At 40.1% G+C, this 26,714-nt stretch overlaps 2 protein-coding genes across 2 annotated transcripts; one reads left to right on the top strand and one right to left on the bottom strand.

Annotated features, from left to right (window-relative positions):
* Positions 1–1,126: 1,126 nt before the first annotated feature.
* Positions 1,127–22,151, bottom strand: Cbr-pat-12 (the record flags this gene model as incomplete). The annotated part of the gene is made up of 15 exons (XM_002642906.1): positions 1,127–1,193; positions 1,241–1,357; positions 1,514–1,749; positions 1,793–2,136; positions 2,526–2,631; positions 2,676–2,834; positions 3,041–3,169; positions 3,330–3,422; positions 4,368–4,454; positions 4,516–4,644; positions 7,025–7,056; positions 14,023–14,227; positions 14,275–14,412; positions 18,153–18,350; positions 22,065–22,151. The coding sequence occupies 15 exons, from the start codon at positions 22,149–22,151 to the stop codon at positions 1,127–1,129; spliced, it is 2,127 nt and encodes a 708-aa protein (XP_002642952.1).
* CBG15236 lies at positions 15,093–18,037 on the top strand (the record flags this gene model as incomplete). Its single annotated transcript, XM_045243281.1, has 4 exons — positions 15,093–15,347; positions 15,395–15,580; positions 15,630–16,384; positions 16,453–18,037. The coding sequence occupies 4 exons, from the start codon at positions 15,093–15,095 to the stop codon at positions 18,035–18,037; spliced, it is 2,781 nt and encodes a 926-aa protein (XP_045095633.1).
* Positions 22,152–26,714: the final 4,563 nt, after the last annotated feature.

The following is a 26,714-nucleotide window of genomic DNA, read 5'->3' as shown; positions in this document are numbered from 1 at the left end:
ATAACAAAAAATCTCAAAAAATTGACAAACATTTTTTTGATCGAAAAAAAAGCTAAGTCTTACATAAGGCATTTTTTCGAAATCCCAAAAAAAAAACTTTTTTTGATTTTTTGTCATAGAAACGTTCTACATTTAATTTCAAATTACGTTCCAAAGTTTCAGGCCCCCCTTATTTGAAGAAAGTTATTAAGGATTGTTCTAAGCATGTACTTGAGCCAAAATTCGGTTTCAGGCTTTTGTCCATAACTTCGTATCGAGAAGAGATCTCGATCTGATATTCGAATTCGGTACCTAAATTTGAATGTAAAACGTTTTCATAACAAAAAATCTCAAAAAATTGACAAACATTTTTTTGATCGAAAAAAAAGCTAAGTCTTACATAAGGCATTTTTTCGAAATCCCAAAAAAAACTTTTTTTGATTTTTTGTCATAGAAACGTTCTACATTCAATTTCAAGTTACGTCCCAAAATTTCAGGCCCAAATCTCTTATTTGAACAAAGTTATTAAGGATTGTTCTAAGCATGTACTTAAGCCAAAATTCGGTTTCAGGCTTTTGTCCATAACTTCGTATCGAGAAGAGATCTCGATCTGATATTCGAATTCGGTACCTAAATTTGAATGATTTATAAAGAAGTGATCTTATAGAACAGAGGATTATGTTATTTTTCAAATATCTGGAAAAATAGAGATATACAGAACATTTATTTGAAAAAAAACTAGACGAAGGTAGAAAAAGAGAAAAGACAATGAATGCGTATTTTGTTTAGCATAGCAGATGAAATTTGTTTAGGATGAAGAAAAAAGAAGGCAGTTTCTGAGCATTAGTCAAGTTACACAAGATTCTTGTTAATTGGAAAAAAAGGGGAAAATTCAAAAGTTCAATAATTGGCACTGGAAGCAGAAGGAGAAGGAAATATAACTGAAAATTTTTGACAAAGGAACATATGTGGAATTTTTTTGGGGGGGGAGTAAATGAATGGAAGGAAGGGAAAATGAGCACCGAATAGAAAGAAGGGATAGAGGGCTGGAAGCGAGCTTTTTAGAAATGTATGGATTATTGGTACAGCACACTTGATATACACCGGGACGACATAGACTTCATACGACGACGTCCACCGTCGACGCTTAACGGCGACGTCTATCATCGTTGAGGGTTTGCTCCCTTTTGTAGTTGTATTCTTGAGAAGCCTCACTGAAAGATTTTTGGGCTACGGTAGGTCAGAGGTATGAGATGCTTACGAAAAGTCGACTGGCTTTCCATCACGTCCGGTACGTCTTCCGCTGTTTGCATGTCTGTCCTTGTTGAAGGTCTCATAACCTCCTGGCAGTTGTTCGGTACGATGGTCACGCTCGTTCCTGGAATATGAGTGAGGTTCTAGAAATATTGAATAATGAACGCATTCAGAACAAAGTTCAAGATTAATTTTTTATTATCTGATATTTCCAGACATCCGAAATTTACAAATCGAATAACAGGTTCCTGTATCCATTTAATAAGAAATTCAAACCCACATATTTCCATTTGGCATTGGCATCAAAAGCGAATCACGGAACTCGGCCTCCAGTCTGCTCATGTCATCGTCATAGCGACGGACCTCACGTCCCATTCCGGCTCTCCCGGCATCATCCCAATCAGCATAACTGCGAGACTTGCTCACTGGACGGAAGTAGGCGTCCTCTTCACGACGGTAGTCTCCTCCGGCTCCACGACGTGGAAGAGTTGGTGGAAACTCGACGAATGGGGAGACCTGGAAACCCATCAGTTTTTGGTATTGAAGAAAAGAATCTAACCTGTTGCTGGGATCCACGACGATGGAACGATGAGACGGAGCGACGATCGTCGTGTGCGTCTCCGGTGAAGACGTCACGAGTGGAGTAGCTCTTGTGCATTCGCTGTCCACCGCTGGCACCACCATCACGATAGAACGATTGACGGACCTCTCCATTTGGCACGTACTGAAGTTCGCCACGACGCAACGAATCCGACAACGAACCGTAACGCGCATGCGCTATTCCGCGGTTGAAGTTGTCGTCGTAATTGTTATGTTGCTGACGACGAGTGGTCTCTTGACGATAGTAGGTCTCTTGACCACCTGGCAAATATCCACCACGGCTTAGCGAGCTGCTACGGTGACCTGAAAGTCTTTGGGTGAGCTGAGGTTAGGATGAACTTATATTAGATTAGATAGAAAACTGTAAAAGTTCCCAGAAAGAACCAAGAAACATTTAGTAAGAAACCAAAACCCGTACGACTATCTCTGCGTGCTTCATCGGCAGCCGCGTAGGCCTCTCGAACCACTTTATTCATCTCCTCCTCGGTCATCGCACGATCAGCCTCACGAATGATCTGACGACGTGGCAGAGACGAGGTGATGGCTCCGACACGATGCTCTGCAAACGGACGGACGTGGATTAAGAAAGAGACGAAACATAGTTAACTAAATTTGTGATGTTTTTGTTAACAGACATGTAGAAATCAGAGTTAACGAAACATGGGAAAAGAGAGAAAAAACTTTTAGATCACCTTGATATCCACCAGTGTGTCCCTCCCATCCGGATTGATGACGGGAGGAGGAGTGATGACGACTACGACGCTCCTTCTTCTCGCGACGTTGAACGCGACGCTCGACCTGGAAAACAATACAAGATTTAGTTTTCTATACATAGTACTCACCTCTTCAGTACGACGAGTCTCCTCGAAACGTTGAACAGTCTCCGTGACAGTTGGCTTTCTAACGACAGACTTGACCACTTGGGTGTCAACAGTTGGGAAGAGCAACTGCTCACGGCTCTCCAGCTCACGTCTCTTCATAATGCTACGCGGCTTGTCATCCTGAAAATATTAAAGAATGCATCTACATACTTTGTAAGGTTCTAGAAGATTCTAGAAGTAGAAGTGTATAACATGTGCATTGCGTACAACAATCATCACCACAGATAGTATAAGAAACACGTGCTTAGTAGAGATAAGGAAGTGTAAAGAAACAGAACATAGGGAACTTATAACAGAAGCTGAAAACACGCTTTTTTCTGAAAAACCTGAATCCGAATGACGGCCGACTGAAGATTTGGAGCCGAAGTGTACCGCTCGTGCTGCTCGTAAATCTCGTGACGACGAACCGGAGGTGGTGGTGGGGGCGGAGTCTTGGTGCGTAGTGGTGGGACCGTCTGGTAGGGGAGATATATAGAGATAGAGACATACATAGATTTCATGGAAAAAAGTAAAGAAAGAGAGAAAAAGTACGGTAGACTTTGAGGCTGTTAAGTGATTAGTGATTAGTACCCATCGGTGCAAATCAAGCAATAGAGTAAAAAAAAAGAGTAAAACCTTGAGAATGTCATATCTGGCTCCATTCATACTGACCACCGATCGAGGCGAGTAATCCAGCGTCGAGAAGTTCCACGTGGCAGTGGAGACATCCTGTTATTAGAATAGAATGGAAAAACTGCTAGCTTGGAAAAATAGAAAAGGTGGAATTATATATTTCTGGGGGTGGAAGAAAATTTATGAGAGAAGGCGAGAAAAGTAGTTCGTTGCTCACTGCACACTTTTTTTATTGCAAGGGTTAAGTGAAAGGGGAGACACGTGGCAATTTTTAGGTCAACACTAGTCAGAAGTTGGAATAAACCGGAAAAATCGTTTAGAAATCTAAAAACTGTAAAAACTCGATTTTTAAAATTTCTAAGAATTTTTAAAGATATTCGAAAAAAAATGTGTTGTTACTTTTAAAAGTACCCAGAAAATTTGAATTGAAAATTTTTCCAATCAATTACTGTAAAACCGGCAATAGAAGGACCCCGAGACTGTCAAGTTCTAGCCCAATTATCTCATTTCCTATGCAAGATATAAAAAATGTGTAAACAGATAAAATGTTTTTGACATTATGATAAATAATTTATCAATTGACAACGTTCTGATATCTTTGACAGGAGCCGAGATAATTAGGATCAAAGGTTAAAGTGAGAGGGTGCTTCTATTACCGTAAACATTCTGATAAAACGCCGCCCAAACCGCCATCTTTGAGCTAATGTACCTCATTTCCTGTGAAAGATAACAAAAAGTGGCTAATTGATAAAACATTGCTGATATTACGATTAACATTTTATTATTTGAACACTTTTTGATATCTTTAACAAGAAATGAAATAAATATGCTCAAAGTTGGCATTATCATATATTAGAGAGGTTTGCGGTATCTTTGAGGGATATCAATTTACACTTTGAAAATCGAAAAAGAGTTGACCAACCTAATCGAGACATATCTCAAACTCCTAATATTCAGAATAATATGCCACGTATCCATCTCCTTCCAAAATTTCCACACAGTTTTTTTAAGGGGGACAGATGCCAAACATCCGAAACTAACCGTCACATAACCAGACTTGTCCTGATCTCTCTGAGTCGTCGTCGTCTCCACAGAATTTCGCGATTCCAACAATTCACGAACTTGATCCTAAACGCTAGTGTGTTAAGAAAAAAAGGAAGCGGAATTTAAAGCGAGAATTAAAAAGGACCTTCAAATTGGATGGCATTGGATCTGGATCTGTCTTGTAGATGTCAGATTCGACTAGTTTGTATTTTGACCGCCCGTCTCGTTTTCGTAATTCCTCGGCTCTCTTCGATATTTCGTCTAGTTCGGCGTTCTGGGTTTTAATTGAGAGATAGGGGTTAATTATTAAATCAATTAATAATTATCATAATAAATTAAATATGCATTATTTAATAAAAGTTATAGAGGCTAGGGGTAGAGAAACTTAAAATTTTGTTAAGTCACACTTTCCTAAAACTACCGTACTCCCTCCTCTTTTGCATTTCAAAAGTAATTATTTTTTTAAATAAATTCAAAACTGTTGATAAAGAAAAATAGAACTTACCGCTGGTGGCTTGTTGGCTCCCTGAAAATTGAAAAAATGAATTATAGAGCTGTCCAAATTTCAAACACATAGAAAATTAGAAAAAAGGTGTTTAATATATAAAACCCCTTTTCAAATTTTAAGACACAAATTCTTTTGGACATTCTAAGCTACGACATAAGACAAACATGCACACATAAAGACAGAATAATCCCTGGCTTGGAATTTGTTTTTTCATATAAATCTGAAATTTTTTAGTGCAAGTTAGTTATTAAAATTCTTACCTGTCCAAATTAGTTTCTCCATTTCTTGATGCAAGTTTTCCATCTCCTTCCAATAATTGAGCAATTTTAAAAGGGGAAAGATTAGGGGGCGTGGCTTGCCCAAAAGGGGCGGAGCCAAAAGTAGGCAGTTAAGTTATGATAAGTGAAAGCAAAAAGCTGTTTTTCAATGAGCAAAAGAAATAAAGCAGAAAGATTTTGTAGGTTATAAAAAGAGAAGATTAAAACTATGTATCCTATTTTTAGAAAATATTTAAAAGGGGCTATAGAAATCGGGGATTAGGGCTCTGGCGATTCGAATGACGGGATGGGGCCCGCGATGTTTGAGGTGTGTGTCCAGAGGGCTGTTGGAGACGTTGTTGTGATTCTGACACGTTTCGAATCAACTTTCGAGTATGTCCAGGGGATGGGGACAAGGCTCGTTGGTCGGGTAGAGGATCAGTCAGCTGAAAATTAAAAAGATTAAATACGAGTAAATACAAGAAAATTTGGAAGACTCATAAAAGAAAGAAAATATGAAAAAAGCTGTCAACTGATAAATTGTTTATCACAATATCACAAACATTTTAACAGTTGGCACATTTTTAATATCTCTTATAGGAGCCGAGATAATTAAACTCAAGCTCGAAAGTGCGAGGGCTCTTCTATTGAAGGTTTCACGATAACATAAAAATAACCAAAAACTAACTCACCCGGTAACCTGGTGGCAATGCTGGCGGTACATATGCTCTTGCTCTATCGTAGGAATATGGTGTCGGACTTGGTGCGGTTGCTCTAGCGATATAATTCCGGGCTCTAGTGGCTCCTGGAGTCGTCGGCCGTTGATGGTGATGGTGATGATGCTGAGGGGTCGGATGAGGAGATAGAGGAATCGATGAAGCGGCCCGTGACATTTGCGGTGGACCACGGGAGTCGGATCGGGATTGTCGTTGATGATGGTGATGATGCGGGATCATAAGTGATGGAGAGTCAATGCGAGTGGAGGCTACAGAGTTGCGACGGGACATCTAAAAAATGAACGTTTCGATCAAAACCTTGAAAAATGAAGGTATCTCACCTCTCTAGGCTGCTGCATCGGCATTGGTGGAGGTGGTGGGGGTGGTCCACCTCGGTAGTTCGTTCCAGAAGATTCTGTACGTCTTCTCGAATGCTGATGCTGCGGTGGCTCATAATCAGGCATCGGGAAGTGCAACTGTTGCATCTGAAACGGATCAATGCACACCACAGCAAACTTTCAAAGGGAGGGGAAGCATTTAAATGAGAGCTAGCGGGAGATACTTAAGCTACCGAACCGAAAAATTCCCAGGTTACCCTATCTGTGGTGATGATCTTTTTTTTAATACTAGTTTTCCAAAACTTACACTATCTAGGTGCTGAGTTGATGACGCCGCACGGAGGTTTTGAATCGATCCCTCGAATTTGGACAAGCGACGTTGTACATCTACATGACGAGGCATGTCCTTCTGCACTATTTGCGAACTATGTGGTGGCAGCTCATAGATCTTCTCCCAGTCTGGCAAGTCTTGAGTATTCCTCCTCAGGTCCATCTCACTTCCACTGTGTTGGCTCCTTCTCAGCTTTTGTCCATGATGCCCGTTTTGCTCCAAGTCCAGTCGATGATAGTTACGCTGGTGTATAATCTCCACGTTATCAGTAGGGCTCAGCAATCCTTGCACGGACTGTGCTCGTTTCTTGACCACTTTTATAGCATTTGGAGCATGCGGATAGAAACCACCACTTGGTGTATGCCGCTCCTTTCTGAACACCGCTTTGGGACGATGTGAACCATCTGGTGAGGGCTGAATGACATACTTGGCTTGTCTTTTAGCTGGCTCATCTAGCGGACCAACTCCATGTCCTCGTCTTGGGGATGCTGGAGGACTGCTAACCGGTGTGAAGTTCTTGTCTTCCTTTTTGTATCCTGGATCGTTGACTACAGGTTCCCATTTGTATTCCTCGTTGTCGTCGTAGTTTGGTGGCACGCCTGGAGCAAAATCCATTGGTCCTCTAGAGTTTGGTTCGACTGACATGGCTCTTCTTAACGTTGGCCATACATATGGTTTCTCTGGTGGTGGTTGCCATCGTTTCCCAAGTCTATTTATCCGTGGTGGTTCGTCTGGTTTCTCCACAAATGTCTCTCTTCTTTTCAACAGATCTACATCGTATGATTCCTTCTCTAGCAACTCTTCAGAAGTCAGAATCTCATTCTTCGCCACGTCTCTAGGCCGTTCAACAATATAGGTCCGTTTCCAACTTGTCGGTGGTGCTTGAGGCTGAGTCCGAGGGTCTTGATCGATTTGATTAGATAAGGCGGAGATTGGTCGGGTTTCAAAGACTTGGACAGGATAGGAAATTGGTTCTGGATCTTCGTATTGGTGAGGCTGGTGAGATTGATGTGGTTGATGTATTTGCACTTGAGGAGGTGGTGGTGGTGGCGGGTAGTATTGCTGCAGCTGGTGTTGTGGTTGACTGCCATACGGCTGTGGCGAGATGGCCTCCATGATGGGTACTGGGGATGTTACACCATGGCTCTGCTCATATAATCTCTGTTGCTGGATCTCCATTGCTCTGATCTGCTTACTCATACTAATCATCTGTTGTTCCTCATGTCGATGCATCGCTTCATGCTCTAACCTCTTCTGCCTTTGATATTCATCAATCTTATCTGGGTCATTGAAGTTCTTAGCCAACACTGAATTTGGACGCTTCCGTTCTTTTTCACTGATCGGTGGCCAGACAACCACTGATGGTTCAACATTTCGTGAGTAGTTGTGCAGCTCGATCTCGGATGCAGAAATTTCCCGAGACTGTTGAAGAAGCCTTCCATGATCTCTTGGCACATCACCCGACGGGTCCACGGATTGACTTCTTGGATGTTGTTGAGGACACCCTTGTTGCTGCTGCGATGGCTGTCCCGGGCTAACTTGTTCCAGTCGGAAGAACGGCCCGTTGAAACTGGTGGTAGCAGGTCGTGGACCATTAGGCCCACTCCTCAGGGTTCGATGTTTTTGCAGGTTCTCATGCATGATTCTGGTCTTCTCATCTTCACTGAGATCTTCGAAGTGGGTAGGTGTTCTACGATCAGATGGTCTTGGATGCATTTGTTGAGGATGGAAGTTTTCTTGAGTATTCTGAGTCTGGTGAGAGTGATGATGATGTGACTCGGTCAAATTGGTTTGTGAATAATATTGTTGCGAAGAGTATCCCTTCAATATCGACCTTGGTTGATGAGTAGGTGGTGGGCTCATTAACCGCTCCGGATAGTCGAAGTCCGTTGGTGGCTGTGGTGGTGGAGGTGGTGGTCCGGAAGGTGGCGCTCGCTTCACTTGAACATTAAGTTCAGATGGAGCTATAGGATTATTCTCGTAGACGGTCTAAAAATTCAGAGGTTAGACTTTAGAGAACAAACAGTAATATTTACCTTCTCTGGTGGCCTAATCGCTGGCTTGTGTTCACTGGCAATATTCTCTGTACTTCCCGGCGGATACAAAAGCTGTGATTTGGACAGAGGACGATTCAGAACCGTTTGTGTAGTTGGCGGTGGATGCTGGGAAGGATGGGTCTGATGTTGGATAGTCGCTGGAATCGGAGGTGGGGATGACGGTGGTGGATGGCTATTATGACTGATATTCTGGTGTTGACTATGACTGGTATGCGAATACGATGAAGATTCTACGTGGTAAGAGGCACGGCGTTCCTGAAAAACAACTAATTAGCTTCTGTATGATTGCTTAAAATGTATAGTTTTTTCCCTAAAAACCTCTTCAACTTCTGGAATGTATGGCAAACTGATAGTTGACTTTGTCCCAAAAACGGTGCCTCTTCTTGGAGGACGAGATCTGGCGGATGGCGATGATGTAGATGAGGAGGCTACCCTAGCCAGGTACTCTGCCCGTAACTGACGAACGGTGGAGTATGGTGGATCGTTAGTATCGTCGGACATGTGGGAGAGCCTAATTAGGAATATTATGAGTAGAATGAGCTAATATTATGAGTAGAATGAGCTCTCTCTCTCCCTCTCTCTCTCCCTCTCTCTCTCTCTCTCTCTCTCTCTCTCTATCTCTCTCTCTCTCTGTTACCGACTTCACAAGTCTAAAAGTGTTTCAAAAGACTTGTGGCTAGAAACTAATCGATAAATCAAAGTCCTTAAAAATCACTGATTTATGAATTTTTGCAACAGACCGCCAAAAAAAATCGAAAACTCTCGAAACGCGAACAAAAAATTGGGAGATGAAGTGTGTTGAGAAAGAGACAGAGAGACCACTACGGTATGTACTCGAATAAACAGAGAGATTGGGTTAGAAATGGAACTCACAGAGAAGGTAAGAGAAAATAGTGGAAAAAAGTAAGATTTTGTAAAAAATGGGGTTTTGTTTAGGGAGTGCAGTGTTTTGTGCGGGGACATTTTTCTCACCCATCTCACACTAAATAATACAAGACACTGGTGAGGAGGTAAACATACAAGAAGAAACATAGTGATTAGGAGAGGGGAGGCTCAAAGTTCCATTGACCACGAAAAGATGAAACAATGAGTGAATGGTTAAGTTTTTTTTGCTCTTTTCCGGGGCGTTGAAAAGTCAATAAAATACCTATTCACAATAATAGGGGAGTGAACACCGAGCAGGCTTGTGGGTGTTCTGTCTGAGCAAAAACAGGCCAGCAACGCTATCGAAGTTAGGTCAACTAAATTAATTAGAAAAAATATTATCCTCAGGATTCAAGATACCTAATCTGGAAGTGAAAAAGCATGCCCACTACACTTCTGATAACACATGATCAGTTTCAAAACAACTGTGCTTTATATAATAGCCAAATTCGAGCTGAATTATCTCGTTTCATGTTAAAGATATCGAAATTTTGTTAACTGATAAAATGTTTATCACAATATCACCAATATTTTAGTAGTTCGCCAATTTTCGATATCTTCCACAAGAATCGAGATAATTGAGCTCAAAGTTGACAGATGGTTGACTAAATTGACTAAATTAATTTTGACTAAAGTTGACTAAATTAATTTTGAACTTTTAGATGTCCGAAGAATTCAAGATAACTAACTATGGGATTTTTAAAAAAGATATGATAAGCTAGTAAATTGCTGAAATGTTAATGTTGCTTGTTTGAAATTTTTTATCCCAAATATTCTAAAAAGAACATGATTGATGGTTTTAATGAAAATCAAAAACGCTGAGATGAATGTTGTAGAAAGTTGAAAAAACTTAAAAAAGGTATGCTTGAAAAATGTATGCCGAACCCATCCTACTTGAACGAGTCGGTCTGAAACTTTTAAACAGAAAAACAAAAAAGACACACAAAAATCCGAAACGGTTGGCTTGGGGATAATAAGAAAGAGGAAAAGTGCGGGGCCGGGAACTCCTCTGGATTGGCGAATGTGTTTGTCTTTCTTGTTTCGTATGTTAAAAACGCAGCAAAGCAGCAGCGACTAGGGAGGAAAGGACAGAGGTTGTGAAGGAAATCGGGTAGGGGGAAAGCACGCACACGGAGCATGAACACTTATCACCATGAGCAAGCACTGTTTGAAATCAAATGGAAATGGGTCAAAATGCGTGTTTCCTTGGGGGAACGGTAAAAATGAAAAGCAAGGAGAGGATATTTGAGCTGGGAAGGAATGTATTGGGACTGAGCGAAAAATGTTGTAGGGGAGAATGGGAGAACTAAACAGTTGTAAACTAACAAATTGAAAAAGTTATTCACTGACAAACACTTTGTTAGAATAGTCCCGGTCAATACTTTTATTTGAAACAGAATTAGACTGATTATTAGATGACCCATCAAAAACTGTGAACAATCACAGTAAAATGGATTAGAAGGGCCCCTGACTTTAAACTTTGAGCCAATATCTCGGTTTCTTTGAAAGATTTCAAAAAGTTTTTAACTAATAAATTGTTTATCATAAAATCATAAACATTGCATCAGTTGGAATATTTTTGATACCTTGCACAGGGCTCGAGAAAAATTAGCTTAAACTTGACAATGTCTAAGCCCTTTTCTTACAGATCTTACGGTGAGTACTTCTTTAATTGTTTTACCTAGCTGTCATTTTTTAAGAGCCAAGTTTTAGTACTCAAGTCAAAGCAGAGAACGAAAGTTGGTAGATTAAATTCAATTGTTATTTCATGAAGATAATTATTAAAAATCTCAACTTTTGACTCATTTATCAGTTTGCCAATGTTGAAGAGGTTTTCTTGTATTTTTCAACTCTCTGAAATCCCATTTTCTTACCGAATACTTCGCCAAATGGAACTCTTTTCTAAGTTGCCAGTGCAAAGGATCCGATCCTTCCGACTTCTGTTGGTTCTCGTCGTCGGGTGGAAGAGCACCGACCTGTAACATCTTTTATTGAAAAATGATTCTTCCCATATGCGTCATCTCTGTCGAATGTACTTGCTTTCTACTAACTGATCACCCCGATTGTTTTTGTTTCGGATTACTCCTTCTTTAAGAAGGCCCAAGAGTGAAAAAGAGACTGTGCCGCCTTGGGAAGAGACGAACAAACTTTGAAACAAAACGTGAGGAGCAAAAATGAAGAAACGCGGGGGTTCGGAGGGAGTCAATAAGATTGTTTTGCATATGATGAACTAAAATATGAGTGAATGGAACGCAAAGAACTTTTATTGGACCAACTGTAGTAGTACTACCTTAAATACAGTAAATACCTATAGAAAGCCACCAGAATCGTCAAATTTGAGCCTACGTCTCTCATTTTCTGTGAAAGATATCAGAAAGTGGTTAACTAATAAAATATTGCTGATATCATGATACACATTTTATTAGTTGACAACTTTTTGATTACTTTTACAGAAAACGAGATATATAGGCTCAAAGTCGGCGGTCCGGGTGGCGTTCCATTAAAGTGTTTACGGTATCTTTTACTATAATAGCGATACACATTTTTTGGTAAAGTAATAAAGAAATATTTATGTATCGTAAATTAAGAGAATCAAGATTAAAAAAAGTAAAAGCTAAAAGTACACAGAACATTCAAACTTCCGGAAAACCTGTAATAGAAGGGCTCCCTAACTTATAATTTTGAGCCATTTTATCTAGGTTCCTGTCAAAGGTTTTAAAAAGTTCTCAACCAACAAATTGTTTATTATATTATAACAAATATTTTGTCAGTCGACATATTTTTGATATCTCTTATAGGAGCTCAGATAATTAAGCTCAAACTTGACAGTGTAAGGGCCCTTCTATTACAGGATTGACGGTAACAGCTAACTGCGGGATTGTATCAGTACTGAAAAACCAAAAAAAAAAAGATGCTCCCTAGTTAATTTTCGCCATAATTCGGGAGTAGCGCCATTTTTAGTTTCGCAACTGAAAAAGGAGCAAACTCCGAAATTTTCGTGCTTTAAAGATCACAGAAAAACTTTTTTCTGAAATAAAAAAAGTTCAAAAGAGAAGAGCGAAAAACCACGAGGGGAAGGCAAAAAAGAGTTTCGATATTTCTTCTTCCTACCAATCCCCACCAAACTCTCCCCGTCAAGCCATTCCATTTCTTAGCGTATCTTTCTACTCTTCTCCAGTGCTCTTTTCCTGCTCAGCCACATACAGTTTGTGTGTGTGTGCGTCGGCGGGAAGTTTCAAGAGGGGCTTCTTCTTCTTCTCGATCGAAAAGGAGAAAGAAGAAGGAAGAGACAGAGACTATGTGTCGATTAAGACAGTATGGGATCTAGTGGAGGGTGGAAGAGAGAAAAATTTCGGGAGGAGAGATTTTCATTAGCTCTCCCAAGCAGGAAGAAGATACAAACTATCTAGGTTGAATGAGTAGGGGTTTATCATCAGCAAAGTAAGTTGGAAAAGGGACTATGAAAAGAGAGGTCAACTTGAAACTCAAAAAATCTCACCTTGCCTGTTGTAGGCAGCTGATCCATTGACCGATACTTTTTGGGTTCATTCACTTTTGAAGTGTGATCTAGATATCGATTCTTTCGCATTTTTATCAACCATCCAGAGTCTCCAGGAGATATCGGTGATGGTTGGGGCTGCTGGAAAAAACTCATTTATATGAAGAAAATGAAATCGAAATGATATCTTTTACAGGAAATGAGATACATCGGCTCAAAGCGGACGGGTTGGGTGGCTTTCTATTAGAGTGTTTACGGTACCTTGTTTCTTGAAGTGATCAAGAGCAAAAATGTCTAAAAATTGTACTTTTTAAAACTGTGCCTATATCAAAAATTATAGTTATTGAAATACAAAAAAATAGAAAAAAAAATTGATATACTTCAAAAATATCAACATTGAAGAAAAATCCCATATACCGTATTTCCTCTATTAGAAGCCTACGGAATCCGTCAACTTTAAGCTCAATTATTTTGGTCCCTGAAGAAGATATGATAATTTTGTTCACTGATAAAATATGTTTCACAATGTCAGCAACATTCTATCTCTCTAGTTGACAGATTTTTTTGATATTTTCTACAGGAATCGAGATAATTGAGCTCAAAGTTAACGGTAGGCTTATATCAGAAAAACTACGGTACCCCAAAGCAACAGAGGCATTCAGACTCACCGGATTCAACTTCTCGAACTGGCTTGGCGTTGGCAACACTGATAAATCGCTCATCGATTGCGACGTTTTCTGAATTCGGGCACAAAACGACTACAAGGATTACTGCGCACTCTGATTATCACACACCCGGATATGTTTCAGGGGTAGAGAGATTGGTAGGAGATGTCAGTAGAGGTCCATATCGTTTTTTCCAAGCCAGGGATTTCCTTTTTTAAAGGGACAACACAATACAAAAAACATGCAGGACAAGAACAGACAAACATAAAAAAGGTACATGCTTAAGACTTACTCTTTGCAAAGTTTCGATTTTCTGGAACAATAATTGAATGAACAAAAAAGAAAGACTACAAAAACTACAAACCTGTTTGAGAGTTTCCAACTCTCTGTTATTCTCATCGTTTTTTTTTGGTCCCGGCCATCCTGGCTTGTTCCATGGCTGGTTAGCATCACTTTCTTTGGCTTTCAAGTACTCCTTCAAACGGGAAGCTTCCATATCCCGATGACGTTCAACACTCTCGGTGAGATAGTTGCTAGTAGAGATCGGACGAGATTCAGTGCTCTGGAAATTTAAGACATACTGTTTGGGTGAAATAAAGCAAAACTCACTCTAAATCTACGTTGCTCCAGCGGCTCAAGTTTGATTTGGCTCCGTTTGCTGTGCTCACTTGGGAAATCACCAGCTACGTTACGCCGGGCATCCGGAATACGTGTGGAGAGATAAGGCATATTGGCATTTGAGATGACCTAAATTTCAAAAAAAAATAATAATTTGGAGTAATCAATCTTGTGGGTTTTTGACTAATCTAAACTTGAAAAAAATGCCTATATCTTTTTTTGAAAAATGTGGGTGTGCTGTTGTAGAACTGACGCTGATGTTTATTTTTTTTTCCGTAATTTGCACTTTCTCAGATATTGGGTGCTCTTTTGCCCCCCCCCCCCCCCTTCGTTCACTCTAATTGTATTTACACGATTATTGAAAAAAGTAAGTTTTTTCTTACAACTCAAAATGATGCGGATCTATAATGCGGAAGCAAGTCTACCCTATTTGTTGTCTTTTCCATCTCTGTGGCTCTCCGAATGCCACTCTATTACATACCAGGAGGCAGGTAGTGACCCCATGATCCGCTTTCTTAGGTAACTGTTTTGTTATCTTTTCTGGCTCCGCGCGCGCGGCCGAGAGGTTTACCCTTTAAAAAATGACCGTGTGTGCTCTCAGAAGAACACACACATCGCGATCATACAGACTATGGTTCGAAGTATTTAAGGAGGACCCATGAATGGATGAGAAGCACATCATTTGTTCGTTTTCTACTTCCTTTTCTACATTATTTGACATTTTTCTTACATTGCAGTTTCAAGAACTCTCCTTTTAAGATTACTAAATGTTACATTTTCCTAAATTTCACTGATTTCCAGACCTCACAATGAGAGTGCTCATTGTGCTCGCTATAGCACTCCTCTACAGTACCCATGCACAGCTCTCCGAAGACTCTTCGGAGCTAGAATTCGGCGGCGGACCACCACGTCCATCTCCCGATGGACCACCGTTTCCCCGCTTCTTGATGCACGTGCCACGATTCGCTAGAAAGGAGTTTTTCGATATTGTCAGCAATGAGGGACTCTCCCAAGATGAGCAAAGCGCACAACTCACAATCTGGGCAAAGGCATTCAATGTTACTGTAAGTGCCATTCACAATATTTCCTTCTAATAATCAAGAATTTTTAGGATGAGTTCAATGCCTGGACTAAACAAGTGCAGGCACAAAAAGATGCTATCACTCAAAATGTGCAAGCAGTAGTTGCTAACATTTCAACAGTCTACAACCAACTTGAGGAGATTCTTTCGAACACGAACCTTACTAGAAGAGATCAGCACGATCAGATCCGCAAGCTAGGAACCACATTCCCAAGAGTGAGTGGAAGAATTAATCTTTTTTCAACCGAAACTTTATTATTTCTAGGAAGTTCGCGCTTTGTTCTTCATTGCTCGCAACTATCGCCCGGAGAGCAAGGCTCCAGTTTTTGGTCTCGAGCAAGGAAGAGTGATGAAGAAGCCTCAGATGGTTCCATTCGGATTTCAACAACAACAAGGCGGGCAACAACCACCAATGATGGCGTTTGCTCCGTTCATGTTCGGAGGGCAGAGTCAGCAAGGATTCGGTAGACGCGGACCACCAGGACCACCCGGACCGATGGGATTCGGGCCCAGACCACAAGGCCCTTCAGAACCGTCTGGATCAGACTTCAGACCACAAGACGGCTTCCCAGGTCGCCAAGGAGCTGGAGGACAACGTGGGCCACCAGGGCCACCAAGACTCGGACCAAGACCAGATTTTGGAACAGACTCCGGCTCTCAAGAAGACTTTCCAAAACGTCGTAGACCCGGAGGACCACCAAGAGGGAACTTCGGAGAAGGACCCCAACAAGATTCCCAACAAAACGCCTTCCAAAGCCGGGGAGGATTATCCAGACGTCAAGAGCAGGGATCTGATCTTCAAGCACCAGACAACCAGAATTTAGCTAAGAGACAGTTCCCACGCGCGCGTCCTAGTTCTATGGGAATGAACTCTGATTCTTCGGAGGACTCTGGACAGGGAATGAGCAGAAGAGCTGGTCAAGGATCAAATTCCCAACCTGACTCCGGATCGAATGATGACTTCCCAGGACGTAGAGGACCACCAGGAGAACGTGGAGGACGCGGACAGGGACCACCAGGGTTCGGACCAAGACCAAAAAGACCAGACTTTGGGCCTGACTCGGACTTCCCAGATAGACGCGGGCCAGGAGAACGCGGAGGACGCGGACAGGGGCACCAGAACCACCAGGATTTGGACCAAGACCACACGGACCATATTTTGGACCTGACTCAGACTTCCCAGATCGTCGTGGGCCAGGAGTACGCAGAGGACGCGGACAGGGACCACCAGGACCATCAAGATTCGGACCAAGGCCACAAGGATCCGATTTCGGACCACAGGATGACTTCCCAGATCGTCGTGGACCAGGAAGTCGCGGTGGACGCGAACAGGGACCACCAGGCTTCGGACCAAGACCACAAGGACCAGACTTTAGACCTGACTCAGATTTCCCAGATAGACGCGGACCAGAAGGACGTGGTGGACGCGGACATGGGCCATCAGGAGCATCAGGATTTGGACCAAGACCACAAGGACCCGATTTTGGACCTGACTCGGACTTCCCAGATCGCCGTGGACCGGGAGGACGTAGAGAACGTGGACAGGGACCATCGGGATTCGGACCAAGACCACAAGGACCAGACTTCGGACCACATGACGACTTCCTAGATAGACGTGGGCCAGGAGGACGTGGAGGACGTGGACAGGGACCACCAGAATTTGGACCAAGACCACAAGGATCCGACTTCGAGCCACAGGACGACTTCCCAGATCGTCGTGGACCAGGAGGACGTGATGGACGCGGACAAGAGCCATCAGGATCATCAGTCTTCGGACCAAGACCACAAGGACCAGACTTTAGACCTGACTCAGATTTCCCAGATAGACGCGGACCAGAAGGACGTGGTGGACGCGGACATGGGCCATCAGGAGCATCAGGATTTGGACCAAGACCACAAGGACCCGATTTTGGACCTGACTCGGACTTCCCAGATCGCCGTGGACCGGGAGGACGTAGAGAACGTGGACAGGGACCATCGGGATTCGGACCAAGACCACAAGGACCAGACTTCGGACCACAGGACGACTTCCTAGATAGACGTGGGCCAGGAGGACGTGGAGGACGTGGACAGGGACCACCAGAATTTGGACCAAGACCACAAGGATCCGACTTCGAGCCACAGGACGACTTCCCAGATCGTCGTGGACCAGGAGGACGTGATGGACGCGGACAAGAGCCATCAGGATCATCAGTCTTCGGACCAAGACCACAAGGACCAGACTTTGGACCTGACTCGGACTTCCCAGATCGTCGTGGACCGGGAGGACGTGGAGAACGTGGACAGGGACCATCGGGATTCGGACCAAGACCACAAAGACCCGATTTCGGACCAGACTTGGGGCCTCAAGATGACTTCCCCGGCCGTTCAGGACCAGGTGGTCAACAGAGACGTGGTGGACGTGGACCGCAAGGGCCAGACTTCAGCTCAGATGAGAACTCCTCTCAGGGACGTGGATTTTCTAGAGTTCAAAATCCAAGGTTCAACCCATTCTCTCAACAAAACATGGGTCGCCAATTCGATGACTCCCAAACATCAGCTCCAACTCAAAAATACTTTGAACGTCAGGCTAGCCAGGGAATGAGATTTGATCAAGCCTCGGGATTCGGAATGCGTGGTGCCGCACTTCAACAGGATAACAACAACAACGACGACTTCGCCAACACATTATAATTTTCAAAACCAATATCGGGTGCTTTTCTCAATCAGTTATTCTATTATTAACCATTCACTCAGTACATTTTTCCAACTTTCTATATTTTTCAAAAATAAAGGAATCTCAACATACCTTTGGATCAATCAGTGTCTGTTTATAGGTCTCCTGGAGAGATGTCATCTTATAATCTCCATGACCATTCGGAAGGTATCCAGTCTTTCCCAAATTCAACTCGGACTTTGGTTGTCCCTCTCCGATTTTGTAGTTTGGAGTGATGCCAATGACACGACCCTCTTGTTCTCTTCCTTGCTTTGTGGATGGATGGTCTTCCTGGAAAAGATTTATTGGGTTTTTCCAAATTTGACAAATTTCTTTCAAATTTTTCACTCATTCAGAAATTTATAGATTTCCTTTTTTGAGCCTTACGAATAACTGTAATTTTTGCATCAACGATGTGGATATCCGCTTCGTCGGCGGCTTATAGATTTCCACCATTTTGGCGTTAGGGTAATAGAGCTAGTACTCCCTTGAAATTCTATCTTTTCTGGTGGTGTGGTACCTAGAATTGAAATTATTCAGATAATTTCAGAAGAATGAGGTAGAAAAAAGAGAATTACGAATGAAGGGTGTGGCTGAAAATAAGGAAACTTTTGGAACTTTTCAAAAAAAAATAACTATTGAAAAATTGAACCGGAATTTAGAGATTTTGAAATTTCAGAAAATCATTCAGTATTTGAAAATTACGTTAGAAAATGACAGAGGAAAATCGGAGTTGAGAGTTTAGAAGTAGTGAAAAAATTTTACATTTAACAGAAGTTTGAGTTTAATTATCTCGGCTCCTATAAGAGATATCAAAAATGTGTCAGCTCAAAAAATTTGTATGATATTGTGATAAACAATTTATCAGTTGACAGCTTTTTATATCACTCATAGAAACCGAGATATTTGGCTCCAATTTACAAGTTAGGGGACCCTTCTATTACAGGTTTTATAGTAGGTTATATAGTGGTAGCAAGGTTATTCACCTGTTTTTTGGAAATTTTATTATAGAATTTTTTTGCGAATTTCTACAAAATAAATTTAAAAAGTTTGAATCGGAAATGTGGGTGAATAGAGGGGAAGTTTTTCAAACGGAATATACCGTAAGCACTTTAATTGAATGCCACCCGTACCGTCTAATTTGAGCCAATCTATTTCACTTCTTTTGAAAGATATCAAAAAGGTGTCAATTAACAAAATGTTTATCATGATATCGACAACATTTTATCAGTTAACCACTTTTTGATATCTCTCACACTAAATGAGATACATAGACTCAAATTTGACGATTCGGGTGACTTTCTATTAGAGTGTTTAGAAGATCAAATTTAAGCAATGTTTAAACAAATTCAAAAAATCAGAAGACTCAAATAAATTCCTTATTATGTTTGATTATTGACTTCATCCATCTCAAAAAAATTTATTCACCGAAACGGATCAATGAAAAAAAAATAGAACATAGAATAGCGGCTAGGTGAGGATGCTTATCAATATCTAGGATCACCGAAAAAAATAAATCGGACGCCGAAAAAATCTATATGTATGTATATGTGTTTGCATCGGTTTGAGGCAACATTTCACTTCTTTTTCGGGATAATCGTTGCATTTTTCGAAAAAGAGAGGAGATGTTGAAAAGAGGAAGAGAAATAGAGAGTGACTGTGTGTGAACAAAACAAAACGTTGAAAGTTGAAAGGAGAGATGAAAGTAGGAGAGAAATGGATAGAATAGATAGACAGGCAATAGTGGATTTACTAGTATCCAGTCCCTATTCCAAAAGGACACATATGCTTGTCATCTGTCTGAAATCGAAACATTCCTCCCCTCCATGCTTGATTGAATGTGTGTATTCCTTCGCCTATTCTTCTATTCCTTCCGATTTCTAGTTTTTTTTATTGTATGTGTCATATGTATTATGCAAGAAAAGTCTTACCTCCTACTACCCCCAGGAGGATTACATGTGTATATCAATTGTAGAAAAAAAGTTAGGTGGATTAGAATGAACTGGGTGTCTTCTAGAACACCTTCTGAATTCCTAGGGGTCCTAGAGATCTTCTAAACCAACTTGAAGGTTTTAATCTGTAGTTTTCTTATAGGGCTTTACAGGTTCATCGGAAAAAGATTTTTTAAAGGAGGCGAGACAGCAAAAATTTCGGGGGACAGTTCGGGGAACGAAATCGCGCCGCGCTTATGTAGACCATCGGTCGTCAGGCGCCTTCGCGCCCCCGTAGCTCAGCCGGTAGCAGCGTTGTACCCCTAGGCTGCCTGTCATGAGTTCAACTCATGGGGGTTCTCTATGCAAAATATCAGGAAAACTTTTTTTGGTGTCTCGCCTCCTTTAAGCTAGTGTGCTCTAAATTCTTTCAAATTTTTAGTGGGTCCTTGTAACTCATCTAGACCAGTAAAAAAACCTTGGAACTTCAGAAACCCTGTGTTCAAGCAACCTGTACCCTAGATTTTATATATTTTCAAGAGTCATAGTATCTGAAATCAAGGTACAAGTGTAATTTTCAACGATTTGAAATCTGGTGCAAAGGTTGGAACTTACAGTAAAGCCTATAATAAAAGGGATCCAACACTGTCAACTTTGTGCTCAATTATATCAATTCCTATGCAAGAAATCAAAAAAGTGTCAACTGACAAAGCATTGTTGAAATTATGATAAACAATTTAACAGTTGTCATATTTCTTATATCTTTGACAGGAACGGAGAAAAAAATGGGTCAAAGTCAGAAGTTAGGTGGTCCTTCTATTATAGGCTTATGGTATTTTTTGAATTCAGAAAATTTGGCATTTCGAATACTTTACTAAAAATAAGTTCCCAAAATGAAGTTCTCCCTAGGACATCCTTTTGGACAACCCTCAATTTAACATCTTCTTGACATAAAAATCCTAGATTATTATTCTTGCCAAAACCAATCAATCTAGGTTTCTCTAATTATCACTGATATCATAAATTACTTCTTCTCTTTCTTCTTCTTTTCCTAATAATGAATCAAAAACCAAGGGGGAAGAGGGAGAGATGGTTAAAAAAGAGTGAAGGAATCTGGGTGTGTCACCTCTTCTCATTTTCTATCTCCTCAACCCAAAAAATTTAAGAGAAGTGAGGAGGGGGATGGAGATGCTATTCCATCATTCAATTCAAATTTTATGGGTTACAAGGCGAAGAATGGCACTGCTGCTGAAAGAGAGGAACACGGGCACACCCAACTAACCACATACATGACCTTTTGGGAGGAGGAGGACAACAAAAATAAATATGAAATTTGTGAATTCGAGGAATTTGAAAGGAGAGAGTGGAGTTCTAAGTGAAGACCTCAAACAAGTTAGAATCAAAATTCGGGAGAACATGAAGTAAAACCTTTAATAGAAGGGCCCCCTAGCTTTCAACTTTGAGTCAATTCATGTCAAATGTATGAAAAAGTTGTCTACTGATAAATTGTTGATCCTAATATCAGAAGTGTATCTTGCATAGGAATTTAAATAATTGAGCTCAAACTTTACGGTATGGGAACCCTTCCGTTACAGGTTTTACGGTATTATTCGACCGAAGATATATTGAAAGAGATACATAAATTTACAGAGACACGAGAAAAGCTAAAATCGACATATTTAGAAATGAGAGAATTTTGATAGTTGCCAACTTCCTGATATATTATAATTGAGACTAAATTGAGGCTAATACCGTAAGAACTGTAATAAAGTGCCACCCAAACCGTCAACTTTCAGCTTAATTATCTCGATTTCTGTGAAAGTTATCAAAATTTGTCAATTGATGAAATACTGGTGATATTATGATAGATAATTTATCATCTGACAAACTTTTAAAATCTTTCCCAGGAATCGAGATAATTGAGCTTAAATTTGATGATTTGAGTGGGCTTCTCAGGGAATACGGAATGTAAAAAAGGTATCAACCCATAAAAAATTTTCGGGTTTGGTTTACTTTTTTTGATAGCTAACTTTTTATGGAAATTTTAAAACTTGAACAAGTTTTCACAACTCACCGGTCCGGGCTTCTGTCCTTCCTCGGTCACTTTCTCCGGAATCGACCATCTCTTTGTCGATATCTCGGCCTGGATTTGCGACGTCATTGTTGACCAGTAGGTTTTTTGAGGTACTTCTGGAAACTTTTTAAATATAGAAAATTTTTAAGAGAAAATTAATTACCTGGTTTTTGGGATAGGTACTCGGCTGGAACAGAGACCTCTAACGGGCGGATGAAGACTTTTACAGAGGGTTCTGGAAAAAATGAAAAAATGACTGTACGAAAAAATGTACGAAAAAAAGGTATGTCAAAATAAATTGAAAATGATAACAAGTGATTAGATGGTGCGGAGAGGGAGAAGAAGAAGTAAACAAGAAGATGGAAACGAAAAGATGAAGACGTTGTCTTCTTCTTCTTCTAAATTAATGCGAATGATTAGTGATAATTCTGGTTTTAGTTTTACAGATGATTGCAAAAAAAAGGAATAGGAGAGAAGAATAGAGAAATTCTGATAAGAATGGAAGGGGTGTAAGAAAAAAGTAATAAATAAACAAAAGGGTCAAATTGTGTTTGATGATAATTTGGTTACTTTTTTGAATGAAAAATTTGGGATGATAGGAATGTCTATATATTTTTTGGTTGGCGAAAAATTATGAAAAAGTAATAAATTGAAGAAATGGCTTAATCACTTCCTATTAACTATTCTGGACATTGAAAGAATTGGTGTGGAAAGAGCTTCATCATTACTAACATCGTATTATCCATATAAGCTGGGAGCAAAAATCAGATAGAAGCAAAAATGTGAATTTTTAAGAATTTTCAAAATTTGAGTCAAAATTCATATTACTGACAAGACTTCATTTTCCAGTCCTTTTTTAGGCACAATCATACAATACCAATAGTCATTCTCACCTTTCCTCCCTAATCTCTTAATTCAAAACGTTTTGGAACAAGCATAGAGAACATAATGGAACATGTGCTTGCTTGAGAGGGTGTTTCAAGTACTGTGTTCACTTGTTTAGGGAAAAAGAGAGAAATTGAGAGAGGGGAAATGTTTGATTTGTAATCGAGGAGGCGGCATTTGTGAGGCAAATTGAATAGACATGGTGGGGGACAGGAATCTAGAAGAGTAATAACTTTTGTCGCCGGGCTTATCACAGTTTGTGTAAACGGTGTTTCTGGTGAAAGCGGTAACACCTTATATAAAAATGGTTTCTAGAGCTTGTTATGTTATGAGGTAACCTTAACAGTGTACACTAGCAACTTCAGGCATTACTTTTCAAATGTCAAATAGAGCTGATAGAGAATAAAAGAAAGAATAGAAAAATTCGATATTTGCTAGATACCAATATATTAAGCAGAAAGGTGAAGTGAGACGGTACATTGACCCTTGGCTATTTTGATTTTTAATGATTGCCTGAAACAGCCATTCAAAACAAACATGGATGGCCGGGCCGGCCCGCTTGCCTCTAAACTTTCAGCTCGGCCCGGCCCGCTCGGCCCACCTAGGACAACTTTTCGAAAATTTTATTTTTCGAATGTGCCAAAATATTTATAATGGCACAAATATCAATCCAAATGCATACAACCATCCAAAAAAGTCAATTTAATTATTTTCAACAAAAAAAAAATCAAACTTCATTAAGCCAAGGATGAAACTTTTTTTTTTCTAATTACGACTTCAAAACAGTTTTTGTCGACAGTATCGGCCTCTAGTGTGGATTTTCATTCACTAAGAAGAAAAACCATCGTGAAAAATGATGATTCGCTCTAAAATTTCAACATTTTCAAAAAGCGGGCCGGCCAGCGGGCCGGCCATCTTTTCCACAAGTATGATTCAAAAGGCCAAAAGGTGTGAAATGACGTGTATGATATCTGAATAAACAGAATAACAGAGATAAAAGGATTAGTTCGATTACAACATGCCTATTAAGAAGTCATAAACTAATAAAACAAAACTCTGATTCCACAATAGAGGGCCGATAGTACTGTATTACCTTAAATAGAAACTCACCCAAACTGCCAACTTTGAGCTCATATATCTCATTTTCAGTGAGATATAGGACAAAGTGGTCAATTAACAAAGCATTTATCATGATTTCAAAAATATTTTATCAGTTAACCAATTTTTGATTTCTTTCACAGGAATCGAGTTAACTGAGCTCAAAGTTGACGGTATGTGGGTCAAAGTGGTGGGACTGTACGGTAGTATTCAAAATGAGGAATCAGGGTTTCTTGATGTATAGGTCAACACTAAAACGAGTTTACAAAATGAAAATGAATTCACGAATTTAAATTAAAATTTTTTCTTCAAACTGTCCTAATGGCAAAAAATTTGAATCAAGAAATTAAAAAATTAAACATAAAAGCTTCAAATAAATTTGCCCTAGAAACCTTGGACTTCTTGATAAGTGAGTACTTAACAGTTGATGCCTGATGTCGCTGATGGTGTTGTCAGCAATGTTTGTGTGGGATGGTAAAGTGGGCGGAGCCCTGGCGCTCGAGGAGATAGAAAACGACTATAAAGAATGAAACAATGAAATATGAGGTGGCAGAAGGCGTCGTCGTCGTCGTCTCTACCTAACGTTGTGATAGCGGCAGAAAAGAAGGGCGTGGCGCCTTTTGGAAGAATGTTTGGGGGATTGATGGAGAAGAAGAAGAAGACGTTGGTGACGCCCAACGCCTTTTTCTATATATTTTTTCTCTTTTTACGAGAATTCTCGACAAAGCGGTCAGGTTGGGTTTACAGCGGGGGAAAAGAGAAAAAAGTTATCAACAATAATCAAGAAACGGAAGGGTCTGTATGAATAAAAGACAGGATACATAGGAGGAAAAAATGAGATTTAGATGTTTTGAGCTTCCGAAAATTGACGGCGTTCGTTAAAATTAAAAATTGAAAATCGAATGCTTTTTGAGCAAGATTATGTATCAGTAGACGGTGTGGCCCGAATTCCCTAGTTTTCGAATTCAAAATATTTTTTAGCAATTATGGGTCATTCTAATTTAGCTGTTCAAATTAAATATGAAGTGGTTCACAATGGTGGGATCATGTTACCGTAAACAATTTATCACTTGGCAACTTTTTCATATCTTTTACGAAAACTGAGAAAAATTGTCCAGAAGATAAAGTTAAGGGCCCTTCTATTACAGGTTTTACGGTATCTTTTTTCCTGACCATTCAGAAATTCATGTTGGCAACTTTCTATATGGACTCTCGCATATCTTATAACCGCTTTGAAAACCACACGAAATGGTTTTTTTTTGTCGATTACGCAATTGATAGATTGTTGTTTAGAAAGATGTCGATGACATTGTTGTTTGAAATGAGGGGGCGCCATATTAGACAAGAAGAAGAAGAAGAAGTCAAAACGGAAAGAAGAGAAGATATGCGATTGCGCAGTACGTGATGGACATATGGAAGTGATTAGGTGAGATGAGATGGGACAAGGAGGCAACACAAACCGATTGGAAAAATTTCCAAAAGGTAAAATGAGAAGATGAAGGCATTTTGTGGGTGAGGGGTAGCGGCTAGCAAAGAATACGAACATTGACCGAAAGGATGAATTACGGGTTAGAAACAAGAATCAACCATGGGAACCGATTGGAACAAAAATAGGGAGGGAGGGGAGAGGATGAGACCATAGGGGTTTTGGTTCAAATTATTGCGAAGCAGAGGAAAGGCTGATTACCCCATTTCTTCAGATAAAAGAAGAGTCCAAAAGTTAGTTCATAATTATCTCAATTAGTTAAATATTGGTCAGTTTATAAAATGCATTAAAGTGTACGAGAAAGATTTGGGTCTTTGAAAATCAATATTACCGTATTTGTTCCAATAGAATCCCACCCACTTTGATATCAATTATCTCGGTTCCTGTGAGAGATATCAAAAATTGGTCAACTGATAAAATGTTTGTGACATTACAGTTTGGCTGTAAACAACTTTTGTATATCTTTTACGGGAACCGAGAAACATTGGCTCAAAGTTAAAGTGAGAGGAGCTCTAGAAAAATGGTAGCTTACCACCCCTAATTAGGAAGAAAAAACTCATTTGGTCCATACTTAAATATTAATAAGGATATCAAAACTGATTTCACCTATTTACAGACCCTAACCAATAATCAAATCAAAATTTCGGCATTACGAAAAAATTTATGCCTGGTAAAAATGATAAACCTCATCAAAAACAAAAGTTAGGACAAGGAGGTTTATGTTTTTGTAACTATCGTAAAATACCAAAATCTATTATCTCTGCAACTGGATAAAAAATTTGGAAGCTTTTGAAAAAATAATGAAATTTGGCTGGAATTCAGATGTTCAGGTATCAGGTATGAAATTCAGGTACTTTGTGAGATAGTTCGAACATTCGATTTCAAAAATAAATGTTAACTTATTTTCCTCACTATCTAGCTCACTTAGAATCTAGCTCACAAAATTTACAATCTAGCTAACTTTGGCATCACAAAAAACCTATGAATCTCCCACCTAATTAGTCAATTAAAAGCTTCTTTTCGAATGAAAAAAAAACACAGAATTGAGTCAAGAATCAATGGGGGGGGGGGGTGTATAAGTAGTTTAACATTCCACTCTCCCCTATGCCGGAATCATCACGAACAGAAAGTCACTGCAGTAGTTAATTCCCTTCCTTCTTCCGTACTCTTCTTCTTCGTCC

This window comes from Caenorhabditis briggsae, assembly GCF_000004555.2.
Source record: "Caenorhabditis briggsae complete genome, chrIII, whole genome shotgun sequence".
Lineage (NCBI taxonomy): Eukaryota > Metazoa > Nematoda > Chromadorea > Rhabditida > Rhabditidae > Caenorhabditis > Caenorhabditis briggsae.
This window is presented reverse-complemented; position numbering and strand designations above follow the sequence as displayed.